The sequence below is a fragment of the Eublepharis macularius genome, chromosome 3 (assembly GCF_028583425.1).
Source record: "Eublepharis macularius isolate TG4126 chromosome 3, MPM_Emac_v1.0, whole genome shotgun sequence".
In the NCBI taxonomy this organism is placed as follows: Eukaryota; Metazoa; Chordata; class Lepidosauria; order Squamata; family Eublepharidae; genus Eublepharis; species Eublepharis macularius.
Genome location: NC_072792.1, coordinates 178,433,037 through 178,450,556, shown reverse-complemented (window position 1 = coordinate 178,450,556; position 17,520 = coordinate 178,433,037). Strand labels below are relative to the sequence as shown.

The window sequence follows — 17,520 nt, the reverse complement described above, 5'->3', positions numbered from 1 at the left end:
GAAATTAACAAACCTCTAAGCAGCAATCTCTCTGGCTTTGTAGAGAGGGGAAATTGACAAAGCCTTCCAATCTTTTAAAACTCAGCTTCCTGGCTTATATTGCAACTCCCTTCACGTGCTCCTCTTCGTGTAATTCTTCTCTTATAGCTTGGCTCTAAGTAAGGTGGTTTGCCATTGCCTGTCTCTGCAACCCTGGCCTCCATTGGAGGTCTCCTATCCAATTACTAACCAAGGCCGACCCTGCTCAGCTTCTGAGATCTGACAAGGTCAGGCTCACTTGGGCTATCCAGGTCAGAGCAAGAGGACCAATTACAGGTGCTTGAATCTTGTCCGGTGTTTGCTTGTCCAGTGTTGGCTGGTAACTGGCAAGGAACCATATGAACATACAAAGCTGCCTAAGACTGAACCCCCCCGGCCATTGGTCCATCTCGACCAATATCATCCACTCTGACTGGCAGCAGCTTTCTAAGGCTTTAGGCAGAGACTCTTTCCAGGAACTGCTACCCAAGAGCCATTTTAGCCAGAGATGCCGGCAACTGCAGCTGGGACCCACTGTGCAGAAAGCAACTGCTCTGGCAAAAAGCTATGGACCTCCTTCACTTGAGTTTATCTTTTCGTCTTACCTGGAAGAGTCGCGCAATGGAAAGAAGCATTAACCCAAACAGGAAGCCGTTGTATTGGAAATGAATATCTGAATCGGAGTCAAGGAAAGCTTTCTAAGGTTTGGGAATGTTAAAACCAAAAGGGTCTGCAGCCGAAAGCAGCACTCTTAACATTGTTCCTAGAATGTGGTATTACTAAAGCTAACCCCCAACCGATTCATTCGATTTTCTAAGTTGGTAGACGATTTCCCCCAGCTTTTTGCCTTTGGCCGACCTAAACCAAAGGCAAATAGCTGGGGGAAATCTGCCTTGGTTTCTTTCGGCAGCCGAATCGGAAGGACACGATCCACAATCAAGAGGCCAAAGTTCCACAACAGGAGGACGGCAATCACAAAAGGAGGGCTCTCCAGGATGTCTTTTCCTGACTGTTTTCTGTTTACACACTTGCAGCATCTAAACAGAGGAGAAATTCAAAGACGGTAAATCCTAGCAATCTCACCTTGTTCTTTTGTGCATACAAATCTTTTAAGGCTCCCATGCAAGTTTAAAAAAATGTATATACACAAGTTCTAGATCTCCTGTTCTCTCTCTACAAGCAGTGTTTTTTTTTTTTTTACAAGAGAAAAAGTATTATATGTTAAGCATACAGGCATGGTTACATGAATACAATTAAAGAGTTTAAGTTAATTTAGAAGTATATAGTATTAGAACGACTCTTATAGAATACTCCATAACAAAGTACTTAAGAAAAGTATTTTTAACATGAGCAAGAAGAGAACGTAAGGACTAGACTGCTAAAAACATTAAGACAAAGAATAAATATTTCTTCAAGTATATCAGGAGCAGGAAATCAGCCCGGAAGATAGGTGGGGATCACAAAGAATGTAACCTGTTGCTAAAATCAGCCTCCATAGCAGAGGTCTGGAAACTAACAAATATGTAAAATTAAGTCCAGAGGGGATCTAGGAAATCAGAGGCCAGTTAGCCTAGTTCTGAACAACTTTGTACTGGATTTTTGCTAAACTTTGCCATAGGATAAATAAATTTGCATTTATTTATCCTATGGCAAAGTTTATTGAAATGTCCTTGATACTGACTGTGCTAATTTCACTCTATGTAATCTGCCTTGAATCTCAGAGAGAAAGGTGGACTATAAATAACAAAAATAAATAAATATAAATAAATAAATGAATCAGCGGAATTTATTTTCTAAAAACTGAATTAGTGTAGAGTAGTCTCCAGGTGGATTTTGAGGGGAGACCCGTGTAAAGTGAATTACAGTAGTCTAGTCTCAGTGTTACTGTGGCAAGGATCTGGATTCCTACGTCAACTTAGCAATGGTGGGACAAGAGGAAAGTTTATTTCTTTAACTTTATTTAATTTCTATACCACCTCTCCACCATGTTTAGTGCTTGAGGCCGTTTACAACATGTAACGTGGGGGAACATATGTGCGAGAAGCCTTACACCGAGTAAAACCACTGGTCCATCTAGGCTAGCACTTACTAACTGATAGTACAGTCCTAAGCAGAGTTACGCTTTCCTCAGCCTATTGACTTCAACATTCTTTGAAGGGTGTTAACTCTGCTGAGGAGCACACTGTAAATTATATATCACTGGCTACTGCCAGCAGTGACCCTCTGGCAGTGACCCTCCAGTGTGACCCAGTGACCCAGCAGTGACCCTCCAGCCAGCTGTTACTCAAGCTTTTCTAATAGGAGGTGCCTGAGATTGAAATTGGGGGCTTCTGCATGCAAAGCACGGTCCGTCCTGAATAGACAGGGATCACATTAGCGGCAGGAGGAGAACAAACCTTTCCGTCTCCCATCAGACAGTTTCTTCAGAAACACAACCATAAAAAAATAGTAAAGAATCCAGTAGCACCTTTAAGATTAACTAACTTTGTGCTTTATATTGAGTGAATGAACGAGCGTGGGTTTTTTGTGGCCGGATAACAGCATTTCTTCTTACCAGAGACGACTACTTGAAATCATTTCTTGGACAGTATTCCTATACTATTTTGATACCATATTTATTACATGTGAATCTGTTTACTGTATATTTATTAGAAGCACTTGCACCATTGCGCTTTTGATATAAAATATAAAATATATATTTTTGTAAGAATTACATTACTGCACTTTATTGTATCCTATCTCTCATTTGGTGGTCACCTCCTTTGGGTTTAGCTGTATCCGAGGATAGCGTCTTTCTTTTGTGTAATGAGAGGGCACCTGGTTATCTGATTCATATGGTTATGAGGTTTTTATTGTATGTTTTGTATATTTTTCATGGAAGCCGCCCTGAGCCCGGTCGCGGGAAGGGCGGGATATAAGCTGAATAAAATAAAAATAAATATTGTAGCATAAACTTTCGAGAGCTACAGCTCTCTTCGTCAGATGCATCGTAACCAACTTTATTGTGGCATAAACTTTTGAGAACCACAGCTCTTTTTTTCAGATGCATCTGACGAAGAGAGCTGTGGCTCTCAAAAGCTTATGCTACCATAAAGTTGGTTAGTCTTAAAGGTGCTACTGGACTCTTTACTATTTTGCTACTACAGACTAACACGGCTAACTTCTCTGGATCTACAACAGTAAAAGTGATTTGACTGCCCTTTCCTTAAGAGAACCGGGGAACTGAATTCCTTTCCAATAGTGACAACTTTTCTCCCTCTCACACCCCTTTAGACAGCCAGTCCTACCCAAATACTTACTCGTGAGCTGCGTAGATAAAAAGCACATCTGTAAAGATGACCGAAAGCCTTTGGAAGAGAACAGTTTTGTCGTTGGAATAGTCCAGATTTTGGATCACCAGCATCTCTCGGTCGAAGTATTTGGCAACATGTGAAAGCACGTACTCGAACCAAGCGAAGAAGGGAGGATAGTCCAAGGTCCATTGAGAAGTGGCCTGAAGGTATAATTTGGAAGAAGAGCATGAGGGAAAATAAAGAGAGAGGAATTAATTTTTAGGAGACTTTCAAACTGTGGACAGCCAGGGCATAAAGACAGCATAAAAACAGAATTCAGCAGTTTAAAACACAGGGAGCTGCTGAATCAGACCCTGGTCCATCAAGGTTACCTTGTACCTCGGAGAGCTCTTAGATCTGCAAGTAAACACCTACCGGTGGTCCCTGGCCCCAGGGGCTGGCCTCGACCAGGGCCAGGGCATTTTCTGTCCTGGCCCCAACCTGGTGGAACTCTCTAAGGTTAGGAAGAGCAGAATGCAGCTTATGCTGCATCTAATGCAGTACTGCATGCACGGCTCACTCCTGGCTGCAGGTTCTGAGACCAGGTCACCACCTCTGGTTTCCCACGGTACTAATGGGGAGATAGGCTGAGGTGCTGCAGCAGTGGAAATTTGGGAGCAGAGGTGAAATGGAGCAGCAGTGTGGTAGAAGGGAGTGGAGCAGTCAGGTCTTTACACAAAGGGTGATAAACACATGGAATTCGTTGCCACAGGAGGTGGTGGCAGCTACAAGCATTGCCAGCTTCAAGAGGGGACTGGACAAATATATGGAGCAGAGGTCCATTAGTGGCTATTAGCCACAGGAGATAGATGGTATTCTCTTTGTGGGGAGGTGGTGCTCTGTTGTCTTGGTGCTGGAAGGAAGGCAGTGGGAGGGCATCTGGTGTCCTGGCCTCACTGACAGTCCTTTAGATGGCACTGGATTTCTAGCCACTGTGTGTGACAGAATGTTGGACTGGATGGGCCACTGGCCTGATCCAACATGGCTTTGCTTATGTTCTTATGTTCTTATGTCTTTGACTAAAGCCAAAGTATGTTTGCAAGGTGATGAGCACATCCCCAGAGGGATATGGCTCAGTCAGAGAATGCAGTCCGTGCCGAGCACCTGTGCACAGACCACGAGGGGAATCATAGGCAGTGCGTGAGAAACACTGTCCGTACGACAAAACGGTATCAGTGTGCAAACATAACCACTCGGAGGACCACATCACAGATGCACTTACTTCATAATACCACTGGGAGACTGGTAAGCTATGGGTGATGGCCAGCCAGTTCCTGTGCACCTCAAAATCTGTGGAATGACTACAAAAAGACAAACCTGTTAGTAACCGGACACAGGGTGGATTTGATTTAAATTTAAATTTAAAATTTAAATCACGATTTAAATCACGATTTAAATCACTAGTCATTAAGGCTTGATTTAAATCATAGTTTTCTACATAAAGACTAATTCTTGCTGGTATAACTTTAATATGCAAGTAGATGCCTGCCTTACCGATAGGTAAAGGAACTTCATTAAAGTATTCCCAAACTGGGTCTCTTTTACGGCCTGCTGCCATTATACGTTTTTTCCTCCAAGGAAAGAATGTGATAAACCTCAGGTCATACACACAAAAGATCCAAAGACTTGTGCAGTATTGTGCTCAAAAAGTTTCACTTTCATTTTGTACTGCTTGCCCCTCTCTCCTCACACTTAGTTTCTTCTTGTGCAGATCTATTCCACTGCAAACAATCAGAAAAAGATTATTTCTATTCACTGAACTTCTTGAAACTTAGCACTGGAGGGGTTGATTCTGTCTTCATAGGTTTGTAGAACAATAGGATTAAGGTCTTTTTCTCAACTCTGTTCACGTTATAACATTTTTGCTGTGAAGAAGAGGCATGTGATCTCTGCTGAGCTGACACAAATTCAGTTTTGAGAACTGCAAAACCAAGCATCTGTGATAATATCTTGTAGGCAGAGAAACTGCCCAATAATCTTACAAAAACCTCTGGAAGAGCATGACATTGTGAATGGATTAATGGAATTTATTTACCAAAAAAATTAAACATATACAGCCTTATTCTACATAATTAAAAACTAATCTTTATTTCATGATGGAATAACCTTTGGATGGTAATATATTTTCCTCGAAAAGCATTTTATTTAAAAAAATCCGATTTAAATAAAAAAAATCCGATTTAAATCAAAAACATCCGATTTTTTTTAAAAATTTTTAAAAAATCATTGATTTTTATCCACCCTGACCGGACACAAGGATATCACACAACAGAGCAACGCAACAACATGCAAGGTCGGGTAAGGAATTCTCAGCTGTTCTACAAACGAAAGACATAGCGTGCTCATGCCCATCCCTAATTATCCCAGGGCATGGTCCAAAGGCACATAATGCAACAGTCTGGTTCATGCTAAGCAGGTTTTTAGTCTGGCCAATGCCTACGTGAGAGACTGAGAATTCAGGATGTGTCGCTTTTGACTTCCAAGGAACAAAAGTAAGATTAAAAAAAAAAAAGATTACTGTGTGTTGCGCAAGGGATCCGCTTCCATAGCTGCGCTGTGCTTTAAAGACACTTAAGGTATGTCATATTTTTAAAAAGAAGGTGGGACCCTATGCTTGTGCAAACAGAAGATACTCATGATGGCAGATCTTTCCCGACTTCTCCTTTCCACAGCAGCCCTCCAAGGCAGCTTTACTGGGGATTGCAGGGCCCCTCTAGGCACCCAAGGCAGCTTTACTGGGGATTGCAGGGCCCCTCTAGGCAAAAAGCCACCGGATACACCAGGCAGCAGCAAGGAGGAGAAAAACAGCCCCCGCACACGGAAGAGGCATGATGGAGCAGGAGAGGAAAAAGCCCACCACAAGTGCCTTTCATTTCTGTGACCTTCAGATCTAAAGCACGATCGTTCCGCGTTTGGATTATCGCTGTATTGATTAACCACAGTTTCCATTTTAAAAATCAGACACAGCTTTGCAGGAAAGAAATACAAAGACATCTAAAGCAACTTGAACACAACTGGGAATAAGGGAATACTTTCAGGGAGGATATGTCTATCACGGATGACTAAAGGGAACCTCCACCTTCCGAGGCAGTGTACCTCTGAAGATCAGATCTGCAGCTTCAGGGGAAAGCCTGAGTCTCTATGCCCAGTTGTTGGCCCTCCAGAGTAACTGGTCGGCCACTGTGAGAGAAAGGATGCGGGACTAGATGAATGTCTGGTTTGATCCAGCAATGCACTTCTTTTTTAAAAAAAAATATATGTTTTTTTAATTCATTTTTCAAATAAGCAGTAGATAGAAAAGAAAGAAAAAGTATAAAGAAGCAAGAAGAGAAAAAGAAAAAATGTAAGGAAAAAAAGATAAATGTATTCATAATGGTCTGCTTACAATACTCAGTATATCATTAAACATTCTTAGTAAATAAATTATACTATTAATAACGAGACATTTAAGTCCTTTTACGTTCTTGGCAAGTTCAAATCTTTATGCTTGTTTTTAATCCAATTGTAAAACAGTATTCAAGGTCCGGCAAACTCCTCTTCCATTTTCCCTCTTCATATCATTGTCGATTTATCCATTTCTGCTGTTTCCATAATCTTTTCCACTAGTTCAAGGTTTTGGTGTTGACCTATAAAGCCCTATGTGGACTGGGCCCAGCATATCTGCAGGACCGCCTCTCCCCATAGGTACCCCAGAGGATGCTTCGTTCAACAAATAAACAATTGTTGTTGGTCCCTGGCCCAAGGGAGGCCCGCCTGGCCTCGACCAGAGCCAGGGCCTTTTCGGTCCTGGCACCAACCTGGTGGAACTCTCTGTCTGAGGAAACCAGGGCCCGGCGGAATTTATTATCTTTCCGCCGGGCCTGTAAGAGAGATGTTCCGCCAGGCCTATGGTGGAGGCTAGGTTGGGCCCCCGCTGGCCACACTAAAGATCTGTCTACCACCCTACATACGAGCCAGGGCTTGAAAAGCAGTATTTTATCATCGCCATCTGAAGAGAAGCTGTATTGTATAAAGTTGTTTCAATGTTTTTTGTATTTAATGTTATTTGTATACCGTTTTAATGTTTTTTGTATACTGTTTTATCTGCTTTTAACTGTATTTATGTAAATTGAAATGTTGTACTCCGCCCTGAGCCCGCCTGGCGGGGAGGGCAGATTAAAAATCTAATCTAATAAATAAATAGTTCTTCTTGAGTTGGTGTTATTTGCTCTTTCCAATGAAATGCTAATAAAAATTCTAGATGCGGTCACTGCATGTATTACAAAACGTTTTGGGTCTTTGTTGAATTCATCTGAAATGCAGATCAACAGAAACAGTCAGCAATGCACTTTTTATGTACAGCTATTCAGAGCAGCACTTGGGCGGGGGGTGGAGAACACAGGTATAAAGGAGGACGGGGCTCCCAGGGCCTCAGTATCTTCACAACTATCTCCTCCCACTTAGACCTACTTGGGTATTAAAGGAGGTCAGAGGTCCTTCTCTGGCCGCCCCGTCCCATGAAACGCATCAAGTGGTTAAGAGTCCAGTAGCACCTTTGAGACTAACCAACTTTATTGTAGCATAAGCTTTCGAGAGCCACACCAATGCATCTGACGAAGAGAGCTGTGGCTCTCGAAAGCTTATGCTACAATAAAGTTGGTTAGTCTTAAAGGTGCTACTGGACTCTTTACTATTATGCAACTACAGACTAACACGGCTAACTCCTCTCGATCAAGTGGTTACAAACTCTCTGGATTAAAGCATTTGGACATGAGGGGGGGAAAAGAGAGCTTTGATTTTTAACACAGAGTAAGAGGAAATTTGAAAAGACGAGTATTTGTTGTGGAGAAAATCAGAAACTTTCTTTTAGCTTATATAGTTTCCCCCCCTTCTTTTAATTTATATTTTCTGTTTTGTTTGTATGGTTTGTTACTGTTGTTCGCCCCCTAGCCGATTTTATTTGGCTAGTTTTGGGGTTATTATATTTTTATGCTTAGTTTTTTCTTTTTTGTTTTTCTTTTATAAAACTCTTAATAATAATTTTAAAATTCTCGGCAGCACAGAATTCCCTCCCAAGTGAAGCCTACCGTGCTTTGTTTTTGCCATTCTTTTTAGGAGGGTCTCTATAGTCTACGTTTTAATGCACACTACAGGAAAAAGGGGATGTGTCATACAATTTTACTGACATGCTGTGAGATTATTTAAAATCATAATGCTGTGCGCTTTGTGCTTTAACTTGCTGAAACCCGGCTCCCATACCTGGGTGGGGAGGGATGCAGTCATATCACCCTGGGTTTTGAAAAAAACACCTTGTTTCTCAAAGTCATTAATTTGCAACTAGGCCAAAAAGAACATCAATCCACAACCACACTTGTTTCATGAAAGCTTCCTACACAACTTGGTTCTTTCTCCCCTTGTATTTTGAAATGGTGATGGCAACAAAGTGCGGCTTGAAAAGTCGCCCGTTTGCCCCAAAATAGCAATACACTCGTCAGTGCTTTGATAAACTGCTGCATTATTAAAACTAATGGATGCTTTCTGGAATTACTGCGGTGCAGAATTTTCCATTCTATCCCCAAGAAGCTTAGGGCAGAGGACCTATAGTCTGCAAACCCCATTAACCCATCTCCTCTGCTATCCATTTGGCACCAAATTCTCCAGAATCCCCATTAATTCGATATGGACTTTTATCCCCCATCCTGCATGCCAGTCCGGGCAGGGTTTCTAAACAGGAGTTGGTTTAAAGTTGGTTCCTGTATGCCAGGAATCAGAGATCTAATAAATACCTCCCCTCATCCATTCATCTAATGCATTTTAATCCCACCTTTCTTCCAAGGATCTCTCAGGCAGCATCCCTTTTGTTTTGTCCTCATGACAACCCTGTAAGGTAGGTTACACTGAGCAAAAGCAACTGACCCAAAGTCATCCAGCAGGCTTCATGGAAGTAGGGCTTTGAACCTGGGTCTCCCCGACTGTAGCCAGGCACTCAAACCACCACACCGCTCTACAAAGAGCACGTGTAAACATTATTTCAGTGAGAGAGCCTCTCTGCATGCAAATTCACTTTATGCTAGACAGATGCACGATTTGATCTCCAGGGTTTAGCTGAGTGAAATAAGTTCTGTACACAGCAGAGATTTGCGAAGCCATCATCGAGTCAGCTTCAAGGTCTTGGTACTTACCTATAACGCCCTATGCGGACTGGGACATGCGTATCTGCGGGACCGCCTCTCCCCATATGTGCCCCAGAGGACGCTCTGATCAGGAGATAAGCAACTACTACTGGTCCCTGGTCCCAGGGAGGCCCGTCTGGCCTTGACCAGAGTCAGGGCCTTTTCAGTCCTGGCTCCAACCTGGTGGAACGCTCTGTCCAATGAGACCAGGGCCCGGCAGGATCTGCTATCCTTCCGCCGGGCCTGTAAGACGGAGCTGTTCCGCCAGGCGTATGGTGGAGGCTGAGTCGGGCCCCCATCGGCCGAACAGAGGACATTGAGCCCCTCCCTGTATAGAACCATCCACCACCTAATGGCTGTTCTGCTGAATTTGAATTATCGATTGACGGGTAACAGCGATGGATTGTTTTGGTGCTGCCTTATATAGATTTTTTAAATACTTGGATATTGTAAGATTGTTTTAAGTGATTTTAAATGTATCTAACGTAAATTATTATTATTGTGTGTTTTAGATGTATGTGGTCCGCCCTGAGGCTGCAGGAAGGGCGGAATACAAATTGAATTAAATAAATAAATAAATAAAATCACGAACTTCCCACCATCCCAACAGAACTTTGCCAACTTTATTAGAGAGTATTGGGCTTTAATGTTTTTAAAGAACTTAAGTAACAAAAATAGGGAGGGGGTGTGTGTGGCTCAGTGGCAGAGTACCTGCTTGGCACGTACAACGTCCCAGCTTCAATTCCTGACATCTCCAGTTAAAAAGACCAGGTAAGCAGGTGATGTGAAAAACCTCCGCCAGAGATCCTGGAGAGTGGCTGCCAGTATGTGTAGACCATACTGACCTTGATGGACAAATGCTGGAGGAACTCATTAGCATGATTCATTAGCATATGCCACGCCCCTTGACATCACCAGAAATGTCATTGGCATAACTGATTTGCCTATGCCACACCCCCTGACTGTTTTGGACCCAATCCTGGCCATTCAGAGCCGAAATTGGGCCCAAAATGGCAAAAAGGGGCTGAAAATGGCCGAAAGGGGGCCCAAAATGGTCAGGATCAGGCCACTGCTGAGCAGAAGAGTGACCCACCACCTGTCAGAGGCCCAATCCAGGCCGTTTTGGCCCCAATCCAGGCCGTTTTGGCCCCAATCCAGGCCGAAACGGGCCAAAAATGGCTGAGTCAGGTGGGCGGGGCCACCTGTCATGTGACCTCTTTGGGGAACTGCCGGAACTGCGTTTCTGCGCGTTCCCCCTCGAAATGAGCCCTGAGTATAAGGCAGCTTCATATTTACATATGAATAAATTAACATTTTACAGAATAAACATCGTGACAGCGATTTCAGTTGTTTTCAAAAAAAATGTAAAGGCAAACATCACGCTCGAAGCACGGGGGACAGGAAAGAATGACCTCCCAAATCTGGGCTAAAATCACAAAGTAAGCCCAGCGGTCTTCCACACAGACAAAGCAGGAGGGCCCATCGTCCTTCAACCTTGGCGGGAAGAAAAAGAACACCACGCACGGCGACAGCGATTCAAACATCATGTCTGTACGTACCCTAACAACTGAGGGTGGGAGAAGAAAAAGGCAGTATCTAGCAGGCTCGTCAGACTGTCCAAAATTGAATGCCCATGACTGGAGAGAGGCCAGAAAGATCCGTTTTTGCTACACCAGATTAACACCACTACTCCAATGGAATAATACACAGTCCTAGAATTTTGCTTTTGGTCATATACAACTCATTTATTTACTTCATTCATACCCCACTTTTCTCCCCAATGGAGTCCCAAAGTGGCTTACACCATTCTCCTCTCTTCCAGTTCATCCTCACAACAACCCTGTGACGTATGATAGGCTGAAAGTGTGTGAATGACCCAGCTAGCTTCTATGGCAGAGTAGGAATTCGAACCTGGGTCTCCCAGATCCTAGTTTAACACTGTAACCACTACGTCACAATGCATCACATTTTATTGCTGTCTATGTACTACTTTGAATGTTAACACTTTTGAGAAGTGAAGTTAATATTTTAAAATTCAGTTTTGACAGTTAACAAAAGACTTCTCACTCATTTATAGAAGCATGGATTCCTGTAGGTTTTAAGTGACATACTAAAACTAAGGACACCAATTGCCAACAGGAAATACATGATTGCTCATAAAGAAAGTGTGCTTGCCCATAAGGAATAATGGAGGGCAAACAAGATTCTCTGGAAAAGTCAATAATGTCAGGAAAAGTTGAAGGCAGTAGAAAAAGAGGAAGACCTAAAACGAGATGGCTTGACTCGATAAAAGAAGCCACGGCCTCGTCTACAGGATCTGAGCAAGTCTGTTAAGGACAGGATGTTTGGGAGGTCTTTCATTCACAGGGTCACTATTGGACAGAGGCGACTTGATGGCACACCATGCACACACACTCTTGCCCATAGGGAATAAGGGAGAATAAGCTTCTCCACAGGGAATACTTGCAATTAGAGGATAATGCATCACCTACTGGCAATCGCCATCCTTAGTTTTAATATCTTCTGGTTTTAAATGTTTGCAAATTTGCATGTATCTACACTATTACATTGCCCTAATGTGAGCCTGATCCCATCAGATCTCAGAAGCTAAGCAGGGTCGGCCTTGGTTAGTAATTGGATGGGAGATCTCTAATGAAGACCATGGTTTCTTGCCATGAAAAAACCCACCAGGGGTCACCATAAGTCAGCTATGACTTGAGGGCACTCTCCACCACCATACCCTAGTTGGACTTTAAGGTGCTACCCGACTCAAATCATACTCTATTCCATTGTTTATTGAAATGTCTTTGCAATTGACTGTACTGACTCACTCTGCATAACCCGCCTTGAGTCTCAAGAGAAAAAACAGGCTATAAATAACATATATAACAAGACTTTACTCTATGGCATTATTTATGGAAATGTCTTTGATACTGATTGTACTAATTGCACCCTGTGTAATTCGCCTTGAGTCTCACTGAGAAAGGAGAACTATAAATGACAATCAATAAAGCAAAATAGAAGAGTCCAGTAGCACCTTTAAGACTAACCCACTTTACTGTAGCATAAGCTTTCGAGAATCACAGTTCTCTTCGTCAGATGCTTCGTCGTGCATCTGACGAAGAGAACTGTGATTCTCGAAGGCTTATGCTACAGTAAAGTGGGTTAGTCTTAAAGGTGCTACTGGACTCTTTTCTATTTTGCTACTACAGACTAACACGGCTAACTCCTCAGAATCAATAAAGCAAAATTTTTACACCATACTGATCCTGGAGTTGATTCCCCGTCCGTAAGATTTAACATCGGGCAAGTTTTAGCCTTGCAAACATTAAGAAAGGGCCACCACGTGTGAAAAAAACAGATGAATGGGGAGGAGAGGCAGAAGCAGCAGGGGGAGGAGCAACACCCAGGCGGAACAGCAAGTGAGAGCACGGCCGGGGGGGGGAGACCACCAGGGGTAACAGCCGGGTCTACAACGGAAGCCGCCGAACCCAAACCCGTTCCCCGCCGCCCCCTTTGGACAGCCTGACGAGAAATAACGAGTCCGGATTCCTTACTAGGTCGGTATGAGGAGCAATTTGAGCAGCGTGACTCCAACGGCCAAAGCCGGGAACCAGCCTTCGCCTCCGCTCCCGCCACGGTGCGCCGCCATGACAGGCCGCTCCTCCCCGTCCCCCCCCCCAGAGAGGATTGCGCATGCGCTCCTAAACCTAAGCGGCGCTTTTTCGAAGGCCTTTCGCCTCAAGACGCCTGCGCGGAATTTAAGTATTGCGCCTGCGCGTTGGCGACTTTTTCATTCATTCATTCTCTTGCTAGCATGCTTCCTCTAACAGAGAGGGGAGGAGGGAGAGCAAGCCTGTTCTGTATATTTATATTTTTATTATATTGCATGTATTTTGTTTTTTTATATTGTTATATAATAATTATTATATATGTCATATACTGGTATTGCAATATTATATTGTTTATAATACTATTATTTATCTCCAAATAAGAGTGTATAAAAGTGTGACTATGTGAACAAGTAATAGGAATTGAACTTAACAAGTCAGAGTGTGTTCTCACAAGGAAAGCCCACACGAATTTAAATGGATTTTGCTCCCGGGTGAAGGGTGCTTGGAGAAAAGTGTCCCGCGGATTTAAAGGCAACTGTCACCAAGAACCTAAGCAAGTTTTCTCAGCAGTAAATACTTTGTTCAAAGTGGCTTGCTCCCAAGTAAATTTGTACAAGATTGCAGCCTGTATTAAGTTCTGAAGTCAGTCCCAATTATTTAAATAGGGCTTAATCTCACGCCGCATTCACTTGCAGTATGTAATCTGATTTGGAGCTCAGTGTGAAAGGTGGACCACGAATAAACAGCAACAATGAAAGGTTCCCTCTGTGACAGTCATTCTGCCCTCTCTGGAAATTCTTGGAGATTTGGGGGTAAAGGCTGGGGGAGTCCAGGGTTTGGGGAAAGGAGAGAGCTCAATGAGGTATAATGTCATAGAGTCCACCCTCCAAAGCAGCCATTTATTCCAGCGGAAATGGTCTCTGGGGCCTGGACATCGGTTGTAATTTTTTTAAAAAAGAGGAAGATGGTTTTATGTTGTCTAATGTCAGCCCTAGAAATGCTTATGTTCTGTTTCAGCATTTCTTCAGTTCTGTATTGGATTCTTGCTAATGCTATGTCTTTGTAAACTTGTGGCATTATTTATGGAAATGTCCTTGAAATTGACTGTACTGCTCTCACACTGTGTAACCTGCACTGAGTCTCAGTGAGAAAGGCAGACTGTAAATGACATATATAAATATAAATACAAGTGGTCTGAGACTTTATGAAGAAATTTGGACCTGGGGAGAGGGCAGTAATCCACTCCGAAATTCTTCACAGACTCCCCAGTTCGTTCGTTATTGGCTTAAAACATTTCCCTGCTGCCTTTCCACCCAATTCAGGGTCCCCAAAGTGGAAGACCCTCTAAGACCAAATTTCATGATGGCATTTCTGTCAGTTGGGTACTGAAAGAGGGCAAACCACAGGGGTGAACTCACCAGGTAAATAAGAACAAGATCCCCCCCCCTCTCCCACCCTGGCCTGGATAGCCCAGGTGAGCCTGATCTCGTCAGATCTCAGAAGCTAAACAGAGTTGGCCTTGGTTAGTAACTGGATGGGAGACCTCCAACGAAGACCAGGGTTGCAGAGGCAGGCAATGGCAAACCACCTCTGTTAGCCTCTTGCCATGAAAACCCCACCTAACACACACACCCCTAACAACACACACACACCCCATCATCAGCTGAGGAGGGTGAGCATGTTTGGGGAAACACAGCCTTCTGAGCGGCGATACAAAAACAGCGTGGGATGGGAAAATTGGAATCCTCGAGCTTGTCAAGAGTTTATATTATCCTGGAGAGGGAGATTTGAATGAGGGGGAAATTGTGCACTTTTCCAGCCTTGTGGCTCCTTGTAGCCGCCCAGACTTGCTATAATTGCACAACGGGAACACTGATACAGTCCGGAACACGGGACTGTATTCTCAACAAGCTCATCAGCTGTTATTGGCCATGAAGCTTTCTATCCCGAGGATCTAAGTGCTTTCTGAAAGCGAGCTTCTGCCTGCCAGCTTTGGAAGAAAATTTCCCGTTCCACCTCCTTTCACAAAGGAGGGTGGGTGAGTGGGTGTGAAAACCATGGAAGCAGAATAAAACATGCAAGTGCCCTCCCTTCACATACAATTAGCTGCTTTTCCTTTTTAATTATGTACTAATCACTTTCTAAAAACAGATTTCCTATTTCTAATAATAATAATAATAACTGCGCTTACATACTGCTCTTCTAGACAGATTAGTGCCTCACTCAGAGCGGTGAACAAGTTAGTGTTATTATTATCTCCACAATGCAGCTGGGGAGCTGGGGCTGAGAGGAGTGGCTTACCCAAGGCCACCTACTGAGCTCATGGCAGCAGTGGGATTCGAACCAGTAGAGTGTTGATTCACAGCTGAACCACTTAACCACTGTGCTACAGCAGAAAACAAATGGTCCCGTGAAGCTGCTGATGAGTGGACTCTCCCCACCAAAGGGGTAGGGTTTATTGGGGGTAGATGTCATATATAATTAAAGAGCATGAGCCTAACAAGTTTCAGCTACTTCTTGAGGTGGTGGAGAGTGTCCTCAAGTCATAGCTGACTTATGGCAACCCCTAGTGGGGTTCTCCTGGCAAGAGACTAACAGAGGTGGTTTGCCATTGCCTGCCTCTGCAGCCCTGGTCTTCGTTGGAGGTCTCCTACCCAATTACTAACCAAGGCAGACCCTGCTTAGCTTTTGAGATCTTATGAGATCAGGGTCACCTGGGAGATTGATTTCTTCCTCATTGGTACAATCTGGCAGAGTGCGTGATCCAAGCTGGTAACACTGGTGAATGCAGCTTGTAGTTGGCAAGTATATATATATATGTTCCTGGCTGCCACCGTGGATCCCACCTCAGTAGTCTGTGGCTGTGTTGGTTTCCTAAAGGCAGAATTTCATTAATGCTCCGTTCTGTCTGCACTTAGCTTTGCTTTATGCTGGACACAGTGAATCAGCATCTGCTGTTTTGAAGGAGAGAGGGACAAATTTTCTGCTTTTAGGGTTTTTTAAAAAATCGGTACGTGTACATCAAAGTAAGGAAAATGTTGGGAAGAAGAACTGAGATTGTGATTCCCCCCCCCTTTCCATGCACCAGTCCTGCAAGATGTTTGCACAGGGGCTTATTTGCAGAGATAAGAACCTTGCCATTTGTATACAAAACTGGAGTGTGTACAGATAACATGGTGTGTTTCTAGGTGTGTTGATGTCAGGTTGACTCTGGTGGGAACCAGCCAGCATAATCTCTGCACCTATACAATTCGGTATGAATCTGACCACTATAAGAAGAATGTTAAGTTACCCAGAATTATGGCATCATTTTCGGGGGGAGAGCGTCAAATCATAATAAAGAAAAGAGTCCAGTGGCACCTTTAAGACTAACCAACTTTACTGTAGCATAAGCTTTCGAGAACCACAATTCTCTTCGTCAGATGAGAACTGTGGTTCTTGAAAGCTTTTGCTATGGTAAAGTTGGTTAGTCTTAAAGGTGCTACTGGACTCTTTTCTATTTTGCTACTACAGACTAACACGGCTAACTCCTCTGGATCTATGACCATGGAAATTATAATATGCAGAACTTTATCCAAATTGATAAATATATTGATAAGTCGGACACAGCAATCGATGGGAAATGGTCACCACCAACTGCCATTGATATTTGCAATTTCTTACTGCATCCCACTGATACAGTGTGAACCAGTGGTTAGAATGTCAAACTAGGGCCTGGGCTACCTTTGTTCTAATCCTCACCAAACTATGAAGCTCATCGGGAACTTGGGCCATCATTCTTTTTTACCCTACCCCACCTCACAGGGTTGTTGTACGTTCCAAATGGGAGAGGAAAACATATGCTACAAATATAGAGATGGGCTAAAAATGTATAGATAGATTTTATCTTACCAGCTGTTAAGATTATGTCTCTTTGGTCTTATGTATTAAGACCAAATGTGCATGTTTATCCAGTGGGTACCTATTCCACCCCTTCCAACTTCATGACCCCCCCCCCAATGAAAACAGCCATCTGCATGGGGCTGCATGCCAGCTTTTTATGCACAAGGCAAGCACTTGATTAACTTTGAACGCCCTGTTAGTCAGTGTGGCCAAAGCCGATGGAGCGTGAGAGATCACACTCAACCTTCTAATCCTTTTAACCCATCAAAAATGTCTGTGGGAAGTTGCAGTCCATCCTACGCATAACTAGAATTCTCCGAGGTGCATTTCCAAAGTTAACAAGTCAATTTATTATAAACATCTGTTAGACCCAAAATGCTTTTATAAGGGTCTCTTGGATCCCGTATTTCTGCAATAACAGACACTTTTACACAATCTGTCTCGGAGTTTGGCATTTGCTGCCAAACTGAACGGCATCCACAATGGGTCCACAGCAGCCACACGACGCTGTTAGTGGGTAAG

At 43.4% G+C, this 17,520-nt stretch overlaps 1 protein-coding gene across 1 annotated transcript in view; it reads right to left on the bottom strand.

Moving 5' to 3' along the window:
• The window catches only part of ALG8 (ALG8 alpha-1,3-glucosyltransferase), a 32,663-nt gene extending 19,502 nt beyond the window's left edge, over window positions 1-13,161 (bottom strand). Inside the window, exons 1-5 of the mRNA XM_054975048.1 lie at window positions 13,060-13,161; window positions 4,573-4,651; window positions 3,318-3,511; window positions 946-1,055; window positions 624-691 (exon numbers count right to left, since the gene is read on the bottom strand). Coding sequence (XP_054831023.1) covers window positions 624-691; window positions 946-1,055; window positions 3,318-3,511; window positions 4,573-4,651; window positions 13,060-13,154 — 546 coding nt within the window. The 5' untranslated portion in view covers window positions 13,155-13,161. The remainder of the gene's footprint in view (window positions 1-623; window positions 692-945; window positions 1,056-3,317; window positions 3,512-4,572; window positions 4,652-13,059) is intronic.
• Window positions 13,162-17,520: the final 4,359 nt, after the last annotated feature.